The sequence below is a fragment of the Cyphomyrmex costatus genome, unplaced genomic scaffold (genome assembly GCF_001594065.2).
Source record: "Cyphomyrmex costatus isolate MS0001 unplaced genomic scaffold, Ccosl1.0 scaffold374, whole genome shotgun sequence".
In the NCBI taxonomy this organism is placed as follows: Eukaryota; Metazoa; Arthropoda; class Insecta; order Hymenoptera; family Formicidae; genus Cyphomyrmex; species Cyphomyrmex costatus.
In genome coordinates, this window is record NW_017277928.1 from 597,680 (window position 1) to 615,639 (window position 17,960).

General features: G+C 32.6%; 1 protein-coding gene across 1 annotated transcript in view; it reads left to right on the forward strand.

Annotated features, from left to right (window-relative positions):
- The window catches only part of Cip4 (formin-binding protein 1-like Cip4), a 35,713-nt gene that overhangs the window by 14,881 nt on the left and 2,872 nt on the right, over positions 1-17,960 (forward strand). The window contains exons 2-6 of the mRNA XM_018543424.1: positions 10,094-10,209; positions 12,886-12,936; positions 14,505-14,811; positions 15,087-15,233; positions 15,695-16,051. Of these exons, the coding sequence (XP_018398926.1) occupies positions 10,094-10,209; positions 12,886-12,936; positions 14,505-14,811; positions 15,087-15,233; positions 15,695-16,051 (978 nt within the window). The remainder of the gene's footprint in view (positions 1-10,093; positions 10,210-12,885; positions 12,937-14,504; positions 14,812-15,086; positions 15,234-15,694; positions 16,052-17,960) is intronic.

Sequence of the window (17,960 nt, forward strand, 5' to 3'; positions counted from 1 at the left end):
AATGAACGAGCCGAATGTTCGCATTGTGATTCATACTGGCTGGAGATTAAAAATGCATTGACGAAAAATATGAATGAGTCACGCACGCGATCGTATTAAGTCGCGATAAGCTGAAAGTAATATCGTGAAGCCGCCGGCGACGGTGTGATAGCGACTTCTTGAAGTTTAATTAAAAATTGAGAATCACTTACTGTTATTTTCCGATGAGATTGTCGTCAGTGAAAAATGGAAAGAACTAAAGTAATTCCAAAAAATTTTTTTTGTAAATTAAAACAAATATTTTCTTTGTAACTTAAGTTTTAAATTAGAATTTCGATAAAAAAATATTTTAAGATTTTACTGAAATTATTAAAATAAGATTTCGTTTCTTCAAAGAGCTCAGTTTCACGAAAGGTCACTCGCCTTTTATAGTTGCGACCTCACAAGAAATTATCATTGTGGTCAACGAGTCTGTCATTAAAGCTTAGCGGACATGAGGCAGTCTAGAACGAAAATTGTCGAGGTTTCTTCATAATTCTCACGAAAGTACGGTAATGAGACCGTCGGCACGTGCACACGTCGTATACGTCGCGAGCGAGGCGCACGTATGCATCTCCGTCTCGCCTCGCACGCATAAACATGCGGTACGAATTAATTAAGGTAGAATCGGTGAGGCGTCCATCATTCGGACGTGTTGTGGTCAACGACTGCGCGAGTCTTCGCTGTTTCTTATCATTTTTATTTTTATTCCAGCAACCGAGAGATACGAGGTGCGGTTGTTCGCATTCGTGGTGTCTTTATCGAATTAGAACGGCCATATCTCGGGACATACAGCAAATAATTGAAATGCCAACGTATAAATGTCTTATCATTTTTTTAAATGTCATGACTTTTGCGTTTAGAAACTACGGTGTAAAAAAACGAAAGGTAGATGTAAATAGTCAATCACAATATAGAGAACGTAAAGCAATAATGATTTGCTTACTGCTTGTGTGTTGTTGCTCAAGCTTTTTTTGTGTGTGCCTTCTTAATATGAGCGATGAATAAATGAGCTATCACACTAATTGTAAGAAAAATCTCTAGTTGAAAATAAATGAACTAGAAGATTTTGTTTACATCAATTAGAATTTTGGTTATCTCATCTATAATAGATTCAATTATATATAGAAAATTATGATTTGTCCATTTTACCAAAATTTCAATTAATGCAATCAGATTCTTTCTTTAGTGCGCAGTTTCTTCAACTATTTTATTCGGAATAAAGGCACACAAAAACGTAAGACTATGTTTATATACGAACATTCTTAATCGGGTTTTATAACATCCGTGATTAAAAACTGGCCAATCACAGTTATTTATTCTGTTCTCCAGAGGAATAGCTATAATTGGCTAATTTCATAACTGCAGATGTTATTAAACCCAATTAAGGAATCCCGTGTAAACGTAGCCAGTAATATAGATAAGCAATAAGCGAATCGGTAAATCACAATAAGCAAGTAACTTTACATTTTTCTGTGTACCATGAAATAGAGAGAGAACGACAGAAAGAGAGAAAGAGAGAGAGAGAGAGAGAGAGAGAGAGAGAGAGAGAGAGTGAATATAGAATTAAAATAATAATTTAATAATTATACATTATTTTATAAATTATTAATCTAATCATTTAATCATTTAATGTATTAATATAATCATAGCTTATATCAATCAATGACTTATTGCTAAATGATTTTAAAGAGATGTGTGATGTTTCATGGAAAAAGATAACAATGACATTCTATAAATATTTTCCAATGTGATGTTTAGTGAAATCCAAGAATTATACTTGTTCTAGGAAAAAACTATAGCAAATTAAAAGAGAAAGATAAGAATCTCGAGATAAATCGCAGATTAGATAACTATAACGCGAAGCAGTTGCGAAATCGACGATGACAATACAACTTATCACAATCGTTTACGTTGTTATTGTTATTCACATGTTCAATGTCTATAAATATACGACGCTTTATATGCCATTCATTATGCATGCTGATATTACATCTCGTGTACGCAGATGAAATGCATTGATGAGGTCCCGCTGAGATTCATTCTTCTCGCGTATCGATAGAATTTAAAAATCTAAGAATATCTCTTCGAAGAATCTTATCCTATCTCAAGACGTTTCTACGTAATTGAGGCTTGTTAATACGTTTTAACATTGATATTAATTTAATAAAGTAAACGAACAAATCGTTTCTTTTATTGTTAATAATTAAGTAATTTTTATAATGTATTACGTGATTTTGCTGCAACTTAAAATTACTTTTTTTTTTTTGCGCTATTTATAAGTATTTATTTTATATACCGAGAAAAAATTTATTAAATTTTAATAATAAATATTTCTTTGAATATATAGTCCTAACGGAATATTTATTTACAATAAATAAATATTTAGATAAATATAAAAGAAATAATAAATTGAACTAATAGTTCTTATATCTAATAAGTACGTGTTTATATTCGGTATATATTCCGCTACACTGTCAAAAAAGATTGGCTCAATATAGCATAACATTTTTAATTGGTTGCTGCAGCCAATTAAAAATGTTGTACCATCTCTTACTGTAGCAGCCAATCTTTTCTGTCAGTGTAGGACTGTTTAAAATATTTATTAATATTTATTAAATTTTTTCTCAATATACAATTCGTTCAAAATATAGCTGGCTGCAAAGTTATATGGATTATGTAAATTGTGCAATCAATGTGTCAATGTTATATTATTTGATAATTGTAGCGACACACGATACGATTAATTAAAGATTCGTGTAAGTTCTAAACTCACTTATAATATCGCTCAGTATAGTCAAGTAGTAGCCACAACAAATTAATTAACGTCAAGGGTGAGATCAACGTTTGTGATCATCAAACTTGTGGTACACTTGTGAGTGGAGATGTGTTGCAGGATTTACGGTGTCTATTAAAAGCTCAAGAGTAAGGATCTGTTCGTGTTCATGAATGTGCGAAAAACATGGCGCATGCCGGCTGCCTCTTCGACCTTTGAATATTTTCTAGATAAGAGCTCTTATGTGTCCGTACAATTACGCGCGATGTCGCAAAATGTGACAGTAATAGTGTAGGAATAATTCAGAAAGACAAGTGAGTGAGTAAACGCATAACCAAGTGTGCTAAGATTCTTCTAATTTTATGAGATGAAAGACCAGAAGAATATTGATTATTTACAACACGATTAACGTGTTGATGCGATTAAGATTTTAGATTGAAACTTTATTCTACAATTTATATATTTGAATATATTAAGTTAAGGTATTATAAGCGAAGACGGTTACCGCTGAAGAAGAGATGAAGTTTGATAGAAAATAGGGCATCTGGGATGCCCGCAGATTTCTAAGAATATTGTCGCAGGTCAGGACACACTCGTATCGTTTAAGCTTACGTGTTAAAAGTGATGGGTAAACTTGTCTCTCCTCTGGTGAGAAACGAAATATCACAGAACTGGCATTGTGGGCCAAAGGGACAAAGACCCTGGCTAGTGGAGTTTTCATAGTGGCAAAAAAGAAATCTACATAGATTTGTAGTATAGATAGCTTTAATAGCCATATAATGGTTTCCCTTACCCTTTTGATGTGGTATCCCTTTATTTTATTTTCGAAGCAAGCAATGAATGAGTAGTTTAAATTAAGTTATCATCAAATGCACATTGTGTATGTTTATTTCTTAATTTATTAAAATAAAACGAATTCTCTTATCATTTTTAGGATCTTATCATTTATTCTGATCTCTATCATTTATTATACTACAGATTTCTCAGTGAATCACTGAGAAATTTGTAAAGATTAGGAATAGCGAAATTAGCGTTGTGTTAAAGAAATTTTGAAAAATATCGATTCCTCTATTCAGTGCTGTTGGAGTTATTATTTCTGATCGTATCGGAGAAAACTTCGATTACTCTATTTCAATTTCATATGTTCTCAATAGTAATCCCGTCACATGCCAACCGTCGCGGGTGTATGATCTATGATTGTGCCTATTGCATTGCGCATTTTATCACGAACATTGGACGCATTGTGCCTGTTTACGAGATGAAGCCTGTGAATCCATTCCGTGAGCTTAGAATGTGTAGCGAAGCGCAATAATGACATTTGACCCTCTTCAGCGTCACGTTTTCGGACATTTTTTTTATTGCCATTATTCTTCGTTCTCTCTAGTTGCATATAAGCAGAATATACGAATAGTATATATTTTTTTAATCTTTTATGAAACTATAATCTTTTGTATGGAGTAAAAATAAAATATTGAATAACATGTTGAAATAAAAATATTATTTAAAAAAAGTGTAAATTTTTAGGTAGAAAATCTTTTTATTAAACAAAAATTCAGATATTTTATATTTTGCCTTCAAAGGTTTTATAATATTCTTTGACATCGATTTTATGACCTCAACTTTTTTATACTATGAAATTGCAACAAAAATTGGGTCACAATATTTACTAATTTTTTAAATAACTCATTGAATATCTAATAACACTTTATTGAAAGAGAACTTTGTGTAAAGCACATTGGATTTTTTAATAAAACTTTGAAAAGCCAATAATTTGAAATCTGTTTTATCTTGTGTTATATAAAGTTGAAACATCAGGCAGACAAACAAAATAAATAAAAAATAAAATCATATAAAAATTTAATCTTATAAACTCAATTTAAAGAACAACGTTTTAGTTATTGATTGTGTTTCTGTAAGAAAATGATTAAATACACTTCAAGATCTATTTTTTTTTAATGTAAGAATTTAATATAAATATTTAACAGATTAAAGTCTGGAATTTTTTGTTAAAGAGAAACATTTATTTCAATATCCGCAAGTAAGCGTTAAACATTTTTTTTCCTATAATAATTTACTGCATCATTTTTTTTGCTTCTGCACTTCCTCTTTCTGCTCTTTTTTGTCACATTTGTTCTCTTTTCTACTTTTTCTAGCTTTTGCCTATTTTGCTCGTTTTATTTTCTCATTTGATTCTCTTGAGTCGCGTGAGTATACAGAAATGTGGGGATCAATAGGGTGGAGAGTGTGGGAGCTACCCCCAACGCTATTCCGTGACTCATAATACACACTTGCTCGAACCCATGCTATGGTAGGTTTACCCCGTGACTCTTAGTTTTTAAACTATTTTGTAATATACCTTTTTATTCGTTCCAGAGGGCACGCTTTTCTTATTGATCGTCTTCATCAAAATGTTCTCTTACATCATACCCTCTATAATTCCTACTATTGCAAACGGGAGCTGTGCAAGAGTCTAGGGAAAAAAGTAGGGAAAGAAAAATAGAAAAAATGAAGTGGAATACTTCCACTTTAAAGAGGACAGAGTTTTTCAAGTGTGTATGGGATTGTTAGGCTTAAAATCTCGAATTTCTCTCTCTCTCTCTCTCTTATATAAATAAATATATTTATTTTTGCGTATTTTTGAAGTGTTTATAACATAATATATTCTGTGTGTGTATGTATGTGTTATTGTTTTTTGAAATTCTTTCATTATTTATTTTTCTTTTTTTAGATTTTATCTTTTTTATCTTTTTATATTTTAATTTTCATGTATATTAGTGTGTTACAAAAAAATATATCTGTCTATTCGAGTATTGATATGAGCGTTGGTTCAAGAGTTTTTTTAAGAATTAGGTTTGGTAGCTTTTATCATCATTACGATAACTCGATTCTGTCACTGTCCAGTCGATTATTGGTTCTTTTGCCAGCGCACCTTTTGGGTAAAGCTTACACCGCGATGAGTCATAGCTTGTCGATGCGTTTTTCGTATATCGACCTGCTACACAGACGAAACGCAGGATTGGTTAGCACTCACCCCTGCGAGGGAGGAATCGATTCGGCATAATGGAATATAGTAATTTAATTTCGCCATTAAACCGCATGATCGATTCAGTACAGAAACGACGGTGACGTCATCCAATGAATTATGAGCGTTGTTGATATACACTTGGTTGATACTATCCAAACATGGATTCTTTTTATATCAAGGATTGAAATTGTTATAATACCGATGATCTCAAATTTCAATGCTGAAGGCGTACAAAATAACCTTTTTAATCGTGCAAATATTTAAGGGATGAATGAGCCTATGTTATAGGGTTAATTGGATTGTAAGTATATTTGTATGTAAGCATTTAGCTAATAAATATTTCAATTACATTTGAACATATGAATTATTTAATAATGTATTTAATGCATTAAACAATAAGAATCTTATTAGATCGTACATGTAAGAATATCAATAATAAGAAATAGGAATTTTTAATTCTTTAATTAAAAGTGCATAATGGTCGAAACTAGATCTTTGATGCAGCAATAATTTAATGTGAATTGTATATGTTATATATTTGTAGTCATTTTTTAATTGCGCGCCAAAATTTTATCGAACTTAAAAATGCAGTTAAACTACTGAAATAACATCACAATTAAATTTTAATAAATTATTTTTAAAATACATTTTTAAAATATTAAATTCTTTATGTAAACATATCACAATAGAAAAAAGAATTTTGTGTATTAGAAAAAAGAATTTTTCGAAATAATTTTTTTTAATTATTAAGTTTATTAATGTTTTTTGAAATAAAATATATACATACCTATATGATTACGTACGTCGTCGTTCGTATGCTTCGTATATTGCATAAACATTAAGATAAATCACTAACACATGTCGTAATATGGTGTTAAAGCTTGAGTCTTAAATTCAATAATCTATAAAACGGAGAAAAGTCTTTGAGAAATGAAATTTATTTTATTGTTTAATTTATATAAATGTTACAGTATTTTATTAAGTAATGTTTAGAATCATCGAGAAAAATTACGTTTTTCGGTTTTTTCATATTTGTAAACGTTATAGGAAAACGTTCCTGTTTCTAGTGTGACTCAGGCTGTGCGCAAATTCGTTAAATATAGACCCAAGTTTGCATTATCTCAAATATGCGATACGCGATCGTGCCTTGCAATCAACGGCGTTATCCACATTCGCGATATCCGGCGTGAAGGAAAAACGGAATCTAATAATCAGGCATCGAGATACTTGACGCGTATCTCGAGAATAGAAAAGAACGACCGGATCGGTGATTGCCCGTCGCCGCTGTCGTTCCACGTGTGTTCGAAAGCCGCGGTATATACGCGACTATCACCTGCGCTACCAGTTCTCCGTTATTTCATTGCAAATTACTTGCCGAGCCACGAGCCGCGTTATACAGTTATCACAATGAGAAAGTTGTTCCGATCCGAGACGTAGAGACGCACGAGTGACTTCGTCCGCGCGCGATTGCGACTCGAGTGTGACTCGGAGTTCACCGCGCGCAAGTCGTAAACCTTGAACGAATGGAAGAAAATCGCTGTGAAAATCGCGAATTAAATTTACAGTTTAACACTTAGTCCGCGATAGCAACCCGTGGAATCATCTAATTCTTTTACGCTCCATTTTTATTCTTCGAGGTGTGCTTGCTTTAGTTTTCAGACTAAGAAAAAAAATTGCTAATTCAAAAAAATATATTTAAAAAAATTTTTGATTTAACTAAATACAGCGATCACGAGCTGTAAAGTAAATATTTGTTAATTCAAAAAATAATGTTTTAAATTACACGATTTTGTTGACGTAATTCATGTACATTTAACCTAAATGTAAATATTCAGTTAACAATTCTTTTTTAGTGTAGAATATTATTTCCGATTTGTAACATTACAGTATTATTTTTACATTTTTTTTGCAAGGGACTCATGAGGATGATATTGTAATTCAAAGGGAAGTAGGTAAGCTGTTAATTATGCGAGATTGGATTTTATGAATTGGCAGATTTGGAATATCTAGATTCTATCACGGAAAGAACAGTTTTATTGAAGCATCTATAAAGATTTAGTTAGATATAGATCTAAAAATAATTTTCTTGTAGTATCATTAAAATAATTATGTAAGAACATCAAACACACATAATAAGCAATGTTGACATTCTAAATAAGCTTGAACGCCTATATAATTATTTTAATTGGTTCAATAAAATTATTTTCAAATCTATATTTAAATTTTTTTAGATACTTCAGCAAAACCATTCTATCCGTGTAATCATTTTGACGATCTAAACAAAAATAATATTTAGTTGTATCTTCAAATCTGTATCTAATTAAATTTTTAGGTACTTCAGTAAAACCGTTCCTTTTGACACGAGTGTAAAAATTTGATAATGCTGTACCTAACATGATCTGACTAATCTTCATCGATTTAAAGACTACGAAATGTATAAAGTTAAAGACGCTCTAAGGAATCTGATACTTCTACATGAATTTTAAATTTAAAAAAAATAAATAAAACAGTAAGAGACTTTAAAATTTCTTTCGATTGATTTTAATTACTCAAGTTGATGTTTAATGTGTTTATGTGGGTCGCAGTTAGAATATAGATTCAAGATTATTATCTTATAAAGAGAGTTAATTTTATTTATATATTGAGAGTTATCCATGGTTGACTGAAGAAAAATCTTGCGCGACTTCCTTCTTTCATTCCACGTCGTTCGGCTAACCGGACCGCAAATCGCGCACACGTGACTCCGATGTTCCGGTCGAGATCTTGTATCTTTTTTTTTTTTCTGTTTGTGTATCACTGTAGCGTGGCAAGGTGAGACGTTGCAAAAGAAGACTAAGAAGGACGCGGACACCACGTATGGTCGTAAGAAGTCGCGTGGCCCTTGAATGGCTACTCGGTGGAAATGAAAGTGACACGTTTCGAATGCCAGCTAGTGTGGACCGTGGATCTCTCTCTCTCTCTCTCTCTCTCTCCCTCCTCCCCCCCTCCCTTTCTCTCTCTTTGTCACTGCAACGGCGACCTGATTTGTCCTTAAGCCAGCGCCGTGGCATAAATGTCGACAGATAGGATCGTCCTTGAACGATAAAAGCTCGCATACTCCTGAAGTAGTGAGTGAGAGACTGAAGAGATCTCGACCAGTATCATGTCTCATCGATTATCCAACTTTCTAAATTCTCATAGAATGTGGAAGCAAAACATGTTTTTTTTTTATAATGAAGAGAAAACAAATTCTTATTGAACCACAATGTCATGATGCAATTCTGTCCCATAATTGGAGACTTAATGTAACAATGAGATCAAGGAAAACGATAAGAAGGTTGTAGGATTACTTTACGTAAAGAGCTATTTATTTAAGTTAACATGTCATTGTGTTAGTATGATTTCTTATTTCATTTATGAAATTTTTATAATCCAATCATTAATAAGATGTGAAAAGATGAAGAGTGGGGAAAATTGCAACGCAAGTTTGATTTGCAAGTGTAAGGGTCGTTACTTCTTGAATATATAGAGGATTAATTTGTACGATGCTAATTGTAATATGTCATCAAAGTTTCGACCGCGCGCACTAAGTTTTGTTTGTGTACTTTACTTCTGATAACTGAATGTTAATACGTCCAGTTTCACTTTTCGTGCCGAGCCGCTAAACGACGTTCAGAAATCTTTCCGCGCATGTTACTTGCGAAATTCCTCATTGTCCCGTGGTGATGGAAGAGGTGGAGGTGGAGGAGGAGGAGGAGGAAACGAGGGGCGTATGTGTGCCAAGAGGTTTTTCTCAGTCGTCGACCGCGATAGATACGGTCGGATTGTTCGTTCGACGGAGAAAAGTCTTCACTCTCTTGGCAGCGAAATCGACAATTTAGATATGTTCCAGGAAATTTAAAAGAAAAAAAGAAAACGTTTTTTTTTGTAAGAATAAGTCTTATTAGATTTTCTTATATGCATATTTACTCAAACGACTACATCCCTTTGAATCGTTCTGTATACATAAAAGCGTGATACAGAATATATCTATTAAATCTCATTTTGTGAAAGGTGTTTAAATCTCTGCGATCTTTTTTGTATGTTTTTATATCTTAAATGAATGGCTAAGTCGATAAATAACCTTAATATACACTTATAAATTTTTTGAGAGCAAAATTAAAGTTACTTATTGACTTACCTATCGTGCTTATATGTACTATTTAATATAGTTTTCTAAGTAAGTCCTGTATATTTTAATAAGTATTGCAAGTAGTGAAATACTGTTTTTTTAATAATTTTCTGTGTACTTTCAGGACCAGTTCGAAAATCTATCCCTGCACACACAAAAAGGGATAGAGTTTCTCGAGAGGTATGGCCACTTCATACGCGATCGTTGTGCGATCGAATTCGAATATGCAGCGAAACTCAGGTGAGAGACATAACTTCGTAAGAATGTAGGTAAATAAAGATGTACGAAAAATTAGGAGACTCACACTTTCGTAGCATCTATATTTTACTATTGAATACTTCGATTAATCTCTATTATAGTTATTTTAACAATTGTCACATAATCTTTCATAATTAGAATTATTATCTTTCTCGAAATTTTCTTCAAATGATCTGCATTTCAATTTTATCGCATGATTAATTTATCTTCATCTGCGTTACACTTTTGGTCCTTTTTTATTTTATAGATACTTTTATTTCTTTAATTTTTTGTTTGTCTTTTTTTGTATTAAAACTTGTATTAAAAATGATAGCAAAAAAAGAGATGCATGTGTAAATAAATTAAAAAGAAAAATAAGAAAAATGAAATATTTCCTCTAGTTTCGAAAATAAGTTAGAGCGAGACAGAGAAAAACTGAAGTACAGTAGCAGGTGCGTAGGGACCCTCTCGGGATGCTTTTGTACACCTTGCCTATCTTGTGTATCCTGCCGTGCGAGTGAATGTGCTCGTACACGATGTTACGTTTTTTTTTTTCAAGTGCTTCGACAAAGGGTGAGGCATCTGAAGCAAAATAATTTCAATGGGACATTTTGTATAACGAGCGTGTCTCACGCACCCCGCGGGTTCAGGGACGAGGCGAGATCTGTAGCGACTAATATTGTGTTAAAGGAATCCCTTGTCCGTTCCGTGAATGCCATCCACTGTGGCGTACTTTTGTTCTATCGGGTGTCTCAAAATCCATCCACTCCGGCTTAATTACTCCGTTTTGCATTACGCCTAATTACTTCGTCGCATATTCCGAAATGTCATGAACCGCGTGTAACATTAATAGTAATTAATTGCACGGTCTGTCTTTTGACATAATCATCAACGATAATAGAATCAACAGGCCGAAATTTTCTAGACATATATTAGGACGCAAAATATTTTTATCGTTCTTCGTTTTTAGATGCATCTTATATTGAACTCGCAATCTTACTCTCTATCGTAAATAAAAATACTCGAAACTGTTGTGTCATACGTAACTTGAGGCGTGAACTTTCATAAGGAAATTAATCATGATAATTGTGTAACTACAATTATCTTAATGAATAATTATACTGTGATACAACTGAATTGTTATACAAATCGTAAATTGTACGAGTTTGCAATTAAATTTACATGTCTGACGAGAAAATTAATGAGAAAATGTACGGACTATTCTGACCGTCTAAATCGATTTTGACGAAATGAAGGAATTAATTAGAGGCAGGGGCGTGTTACTATACGAGCAGTGATTTCACGCGCTTCGCTGCGCACGTTCGCTCTTGCCGTTGCATAGGAATCATCGCACTCACGCGTCCTTCGTCTTAATGCGCTGCAATTTCCAGCGTCTAGCTCGACCCTCGATTCACTTTCGTGTAAAAGCGCGGCGGTCAGTGCACGCATATTCTGGGACGATTCTGGGAAAATTGCCACGACTCCATATAATACTTAAAAAATTACACGATCGCCGAGTAACTGGAGGCTCTCACCCAGATATCCAACGTAATATAACGGCATTCGGTAATTCGGCAAATGCTCGAAAAAGATCGAGCGTGTATCCGGATGATACTCGGAAAATCTTAAAATATTTCATTGCAGGAAAATTATCCCAATATACGAACTATTTTCCTTAATTTTCATCTACTTTTTCGTTCATTTTCTTTTTTCTCTCCGTGTTGCTTTGCTATATCAAGAGCGTGTGAGATTCAACGTGATAGTATATTTATAGACGGTCGTGGCGCGCCATAAAAATTAAAACGGCACGCCCAGATCCGTTTTAATCTACGCCACGACCAAAAATATAATTCCGCGTACTCTCGATCTGATATTTCTTCGATTACTCCGCGGCGGCACAATCCGCGATTTGACCTCTTGATGCACCTCGATGGAATGATCGCGTACATTGCAGTAAATTCCCAACGGCTTTTTCCATAACAGGAAGCGAGCGTGTGGAAATTGCGAGATGTGGCAATTCTTCGTGCATATATTGTTGTATCGCTATTGAAATATTATTATAATTGCATTATAGCAACTGTTTACTAACGCACATATGTGTGACGCATTCTTAAAAACTAGTGTGATTTGTAGAATTATTATCTAGGTTATACATATAAGATTAAGAAAAACATAGAATTTCTAATATGTAGTTACTTAATACAGTCATAGAATAATGTGCACTATATGGAATCAAATTATGAAAAATGTATCGCATTGCGAAAGTTTTTTAAACCTAATCGTAGCGCGTGAATATCACGAATTAAGGAAATTACTATTGAAACTATGAATGAAGTTGCGATACGCTTCTTAGAATATTCGCATACGTGACTTTAGAAATATATTAATTTAATTGTGGTATCATATCTTTCTGCATTTATTAAATTATTCTATACATTAAAATAATTCGTTAGTTATTAAAAATTATTACCTAAAATTATATTAAAAATTATTCTCAATTATTTGAATGAAAAATCGCAAACGATAAACTTGGAGGTAATACAGAGATCATTTCTCCGAGGAGTTTACTTCCGAGTAATCTGATAGTTCCTGCTATTCGCCTAACTTTTACCGGCGATGTCATTTCACCTTCGTGAGAAGCGTGCATCAATAATCTTGTTTTTCTCTTCTCTGTTACAGGCGTCTCGTGAAGAGTTATCAACCGAAGAAGAAAGAGGAGGAGGATTATCAGTAAGTATAAAAAAAAGCTATGTGTTCATACACTCTCTCGTCTTGAGTTACTGGCGATCTCAGATAGATTATTGAATCTATCGGAAAGAGTAACAAACATATGTTTAAAATGTCTGTGGTCGAGATGCATTATACTACGCTAGTTAATCGAGGGAAATAGATAATTGTACCATTTGACGAATGAAATAGTAATTTTCTGAAGCGATTATTTTTATAGCAAAAGTTATATAAATTAGCATGGATATTTATTTTTCAATGTCTTTTACGATATAAAAGTACACTCTGCAATTATATGCACACAACACATTGGAATTTATCGCATTCTTGAATATAATCAGGATTTATTAAGGCACAAAAAAATATATGGCGTTATTATTTCCTTCGAGAACCTCTACTGATCTTTAATTTCATAGGTACCGAGTTCTATAGAGCCATAATTAATTTTCTGACTCGACGCACAGAATGTGTACTGCGCGAGTAATTAAGCGCGCATAAGAGCGTGGTTAGATCAGGGTTAAAATAAAATAGCAGTTAAAGCAGAATTAGGCATCAAATAAAGCAAATTGTATCTAAATAAATATTGTCCAACAGTTTACACTAGTTTTTCACTCTCGCACACAATTTTTTCATTTGTCAGTTGCAAGCCAACTAAATGTCAATGCAAACATGTTTTGCAAATTTTAATGAAACAGAAACAGGAGCAACCTGCTTATCTTGCGACCTAGAATTCAATCCTGTCGAAATTAGAAAGTTATGATCAATTTTTGTTCAATAGAAACGTGATATTAACACTTTATATCTTTAGATTTCTATTTTTTGCGCTTCAACGTCAGAGATCTCTTTTCTCAGAGACTTTAGAATTTAGGAAAGGATCAGAATTTTATAGATTGTTAAAATAAATTATATAAAAAGTAAAAATAATGTTTTAATAAGATGTTGATTTTAAATTTTATGCATAAATTATACTCTGCAGCATACGCGAGATGCTTATAAGTTCAATAACTCCTGTAGCACTCGCAGTTGATTCGTTATGGAGCACTGTAAAGAATGTGTCATGCTAATCGGCGTGGGCTGAGATTTAGGCTCTTCTCGTTCTACGAAATCAGCCTGCGTCGGCGTTGTACAGATCAGAAATTATTCTTATCCTATATACGACAATTAGCATTTAAATTTATATAATATCATATTATTTAAAAAAATAATAAGTTAAATTAGTTGATGTTGTCCATGCATTTTATATTTATAATTAAGAGACAAGAGGGTTTGCTTACACGAAACGCTAATTGTTTAAAATACTAAGATCATTAATATTTCTTGACAAGAGACACTAAAATTTATTAAAAAATAGCCAACCAAAGTATTAAATAAAAAGGCAAAATTCAGAGAATGTTAAAGTAGAAGAGAGAAAGCGGTCTTTTTAAAAAATATTAAGAAAGTGGTATAAATAGAAAGAATTGAGAATTTTAATCAAACGAAAATGAACATCTACGAAAAGAGAAAGTAGATAAAGGATGAAGTAAATGTAGAACGAAAGAACAAAGAAAAGAATGCGGCTTGTGTTTCTTCAGGTATAGTCCTTGTCGGGCATTTAAAATGGAATTGAACGAAGTGAACGATCAGGCCGGTCAGCGGGAGGTAATCGCGGAGAACCTTCAGGCCAACGTTCTACGAGAACTTAACATCCTGGTTAAGGACTTTAAGGAGGATCGTAAGAAGCATCTACAGGAGGGCGCGCGACTAATGACCACTCTAACCAGTCAGATCGGCAATCTGGAGCGTGCCAGGAAGGCCTACGAGAAGGCTTTTCGCGAGGCGGAGCGCGCTGTGGAGAACTACCAGCGAGCGGACGCGGATCTTAACCTTTCGAGAGCAGAGGTGCATAATAAAAAATTCTCTATCGTTTGATGATAAATCCCCCCCGCCAGCTTTCGCGCGTTGATCTTTCTGAAAGTGGCTTAACATGTATACAATAAGTGGGAAGAAGAGTCAGTAGTATGATTTCGACAGTAATATAGACAGAATCTCAAGTTACTTTTCCACGAATAGATAGAACGTGTGAAGAAATTATACTTTTAAATTATGAACAATGATGAAAATTATATATATATTGACGCTTGATGATAACCAATTTTTCTTTCTGCAACGAGCAGGTCGAAAAACAGAGGATGAATATGACTATGAAGACCCAGCAGAGCGAGGAAGCCAAAACGGAGTACGCGAATCAGCTACAAAAAACAAATGACATGCAGACATTGCACTACCACACAGCAATGCCGGAAGTGTTTCAACATCTTCAGGTACTACTTTATCATAACTGTGCGTGATTGTGTGCCCACGTTTTGTTATTGTTCGTAATTCTTATGTAATATTATTCGGAAAAATATTCTACCTTTTGCCATTGTACAAGGGTTCAAAGAACAGTGCATGAGTATATATATTTAATGTAATAAAAACATTTAAAATAATTATATTTGGCATGTTTGAACAATCGTGAATTAAATTATGTACTAATTAAATACAAAGTTGAATGTTAATTAAATTTGAATTAATTTTACTCAAAATAACGTTAATTTGTCTGTGTCCTTAATTATAAATCTACAATATCAATTTAATAAATTAGTATATTATTAACTTGCTAATTGGAAATTATTATAATGTTGTCTCTCAATTCAATATTCCAATTATCTTATTAATGCTTTACTTATTAATCCCTTTCTCATGGATAATTTTCTCTTATACGTCACGCTTTTGCCACCAGGAACTAGACGAGAAGAGGATAAAAAACATGCGGAATTATATGATGAAATCTGTAGAGATTGAACGGGCAGTGGCGCCGATAATTGCCCAGTGCTTAGATGGCATTGAGAAGGCGGCGAACGAGATTAACGAGAAAGAGGACACGATGTTGGTAATCGAACGCTACAAGAGCGGTTTCCAGCCACCCGGAGATTTTCCCTTTGAAGATTTATCGGTTGCTAAGAACTATGAAAGCAATAGTCAATTGGCTCAGCCTGTTATGCAGCCAATCCATAATCACCTCACGGTCAAGGGTACCGTCTCTGGTGGCAAGATCAAGAAGAGGGTCGGCCTCTTCGGGATCTTTGGCAGTAATAAGGTAGATACTCGTCCATTGCTCTGAAAGATTATTGCGTCTTTTGAGACCATTGATGCATGTTCTCAATGCATAGAATGTATTGAAAAGATAAGTGGATGTGAACGTCCTTGAACTTCAATGATACCTGAAAAATAATTGAGAATTTAGCATTTTTCTCGCGGAGTTTTCTTTAATTCTCTGTTTGGCCTTTTTAATTTAATAAAGATAAGCTTTAAACGATTATTTATTTTATTATCCTTCATTTTAATTTTATGATTTTTTATTATTAAAACCGTATCTTTTCAAACACTTTATATGCATTATTTTTTGTGAAGTCGTTGAGTCTGAGCGATTTCATAACATTTTTACAATGTTCTTTTTGCATATACCACAATTATATTATATTTGCAAAATTTTTTAGTCCGTGGAAAAAATTATTTCTGATTATTTTTAATTTGCAAAGTTATAAGTCGAGGACACGAATAACTCAAAGAAGAGCTAACGTAATTTATTGCATTATTTATTTATTACCATCTGCAAGGTCGTGAGAAGGGAAGGATAATTGCAAAGGATATTGCAGATTATTTTTTACAGCATGCATGTCAATTCTTTGTGAAGTATTATTTTATTCTTTTAACTTATCATTTATGTATGTATACTTTGTATTTCCTTATTCGCCGACAGGCCTGCTCTTATTATATGCACACAAATTTCTATTGCGCATGTACAATAGTAGATTCCGCATTCTTCAGACCGACTGCAGTAACGTTATTTACAAGCGACTTCTCAATTATGTTTTGTACATTGTTGTGTATTATTATTCGAAGCGGTTTTGTATCTTCAAATTATTATTATTTGAAGAGTAATTTCGTCTCTATATAATTTATGAGCGCTTTGCGATACAGCAAACTCTATTCATATATGATAATAAGAACTTATACTGGTAAATTCAATTTCAAAACTTAAAATGTTAATCATAATTAGGATTAATTAAAGTGAAAAAAATGTTTTATGTTTATTTCCTGCTAAAATATATAAGATTTTATTAACTTACATAAAAAGTAGCACTTTTAAAATATCTTCTTCATATTATAACAGTATAATATATGTATTATAAGTATTTAATTTTTTTTTAAGTGTCTATATTAGGTAAATTTTCGGGATTAATTTTTCGAATGTTTTTATACACTCCACTCTTAAAATGTAAAAAGAATAATGATTACTATGTTTGATATATTTCGATAAAAATTGCATACATTGAATTCAATAGTGTCTTATTTTTATATGTTCGGACTATAATTTGCAATCACTCTTTCGTTTGATCTCGCATAACGAAAAACATAACTTATTTTTCTTCTGTACTTTCTATTAATTTGGTGGATGGTTCAATCTGCCTCTGTGGTCTCTTGTTTCCAATCATCACGGCTATGAATTGGGATATTATCATACTTAGTAAGTACTTCGTAGACCGCTTTTCCGCTCGCATTTATGTATATAATAACTATTTATCTGCTTTATTAAGATAAAATACATGTGATATTAAAATATCTTATTAAAAGAGCGTGAACCCAACGGATGTATTAATCTTAATCAGTATAAGATTGATCAATTATATTTACTGAATAAAAGTATAAAATTTAATTAAAATTTTATATTGTGTAACTAAATTAAATTTTATTGTAAAATATAACAAGAAATTGAATTAAACTAGAATTTAATAACTTACTATTTTGAGAATTGAGATAATTTCTGTTTTTAAAAATTTTAAACTCTTGTAAGAGACTTATAGAATAGAATTTGTGAAGTTAAAAAATTACATTTTATATGAGACTTAATTGAAATTAATGTATTATAAAATATCTTTGTATTATTAAATAATCTTGTAAAAGCTTAAACTTAATTAATATGAAATTATTATATAAAAAGTGTA